Genomic DNA, 1,292 nt, shown 5'->3' with positions numbered 1-1,292 from the left:
TAAGTTCGAGTGTCAGTACCTCAACGGCACCGAGCGGGTGAGGTTTTTGGTGAGGTACATCCACAACCGGCAGCAGTTTGTACACTTCGACAGTGACGTGGGGGTCTTCGTGGCCGACAGCCCCCTGGGTGAGCCAGATGCCAAGTACTGGAACAGCCAGCCAGAGGTACTGGCGCATGCACAGAATGCTCTGGACACGTTCTGCCGGTGCAGCTATGAGGTGGCTCAAGCAGACCATGTGGTTGGCAGGACAGGTGAGTGCACGGGGGAGCCCTGGGTCTGGCGGGGCTGGGACACCCCCACAACCTCCACACCGCAGGCAGCCGAGGGGGGGGCACAGCGGGTTCCCCAGAGGATGGCGATGAGCCAGGCTGCCAGGATCGTGGGAGGGGAGTGTCCGTGCTTAGTTGTGCCCTCAGCAGGGGCCTGGGTGAGGTCCCTGCACTCTTCCACGAGGACACGAGCCCCTCGCATCCTCCCTGGACACATCCTGCATGGGGACCACAACACCCAGCCCTGGGCCGGGAGGAGTCCCGGCAGCAGCGGTGCCAGGTGGCCCCTCATGCTCTCCCAGCTAACTCCAGCTCTCTCGCTCTCCCGCAGTTCAGCCCAAGGTGCTGGTGTCCCCCATGCAGTCGGGATCCCTGCCCCAAACGGACAGGCTGCTCTGCTACGTGACGGGCTTTTACCCGCCGGAGATCGAGGTCAAGTGGTTCAAGAACGGGCGGGAGGAGACGGAGCACGTGGTGGCCACAGACGTGATCCAGAACGGCGACTGGACCTACCAGGTGCTGGTGATGCTGGAAAGCATGCCGCAGAGCGGGGACACCTACACCTGCCAGGTGGAGCACGCCAGCCTGCAGCAGCCGCTCACCCAGCACTGGGGTAAGGCCCGGCGCCCTCCTCCTGCAGCCGTGCAGCCGTGCAGCCGTGCGCGGGCGGGGAGCGGGTGCCCTCCCCCTCACCGTCTGCTCTGCTCCCTGCAGGGGCCCAGTCGGACACCGCCAGGAGCAAGATGCTGACGGGGGTGGGTGGCCTGGTGCTGGGGCTCATCTTCCTGGTGCTGGGGCTGGTCCTCTACCTGCGCAATAAGAAAGGTGAGCGGCTGGGGCGTGGGGCGTCGGGGCGCGGGGCTGGGGGTTGAGGAGCCCTGCTGGCCGCGGGGCCGGGGCTGCGGTCCTGCCCCCGGCCGCAGCCCCTGCTGTGCCGCTGACGTCGTTTCTCTGCGTTTCAGGGCGCGCCGTTGCCCAGCCCGCAGGTAAGGTCCATCTCCCGCGCCCCTGTTGGCCCGC

The 1,292-nt window shown here is 67.1% G+C and overlaps 1 protein-coding gene across 1 annotated transcript in view; it reads left to right on the top strand.

Annotated features, from left to right (window-relative positions):
• Positions 1-4: 4 nt before the first annotated feature.
• The window catches only part of LOC112963806 (class II histocompatibility antigen, B-L beta chain-like), a gene marked incomplete at its 5' end in the record, with an annotated part of 2,900 nt that continues 1,612 nt past the window's right edge, over positions 5-1,292 (top strand). The window contains 4 exons of the mRNA XM_026061198.1: positions 5-254; positions 604-885; positions 987-1,097; positions 1,235-1,263. Coding sequence (XP_025916983.1) covers positions 5-254; positions 604-885; positions 987-1,097; positions 1,235-1,263 — 672 coding nt within the window. The remainder of the gene's footprint in view (positions 255-603; positions 886-986; positions 1,098-1,234; positions 1,264-1,292) is intronic.

Source organism: Apteryx rowi, unplaced genomic scaffold, assembly GCF_003343035.1.
Source record: "Apteryx rowi isolate R43461 unplaced genomic scaffold, aptRow1 scaffold_1771, whole genome shotgun sequence".
Lineage (NCBI taxonomy): Eukaryota > Metazoa > Chordata > Aves > Apterygiformes > Apterygidae > Apteryx > Apteryx rowi.
Note: the sequence above shows the minus strand (reverse complement) of the source record. Positions and strands in the feature narration are given on the sequence as shown.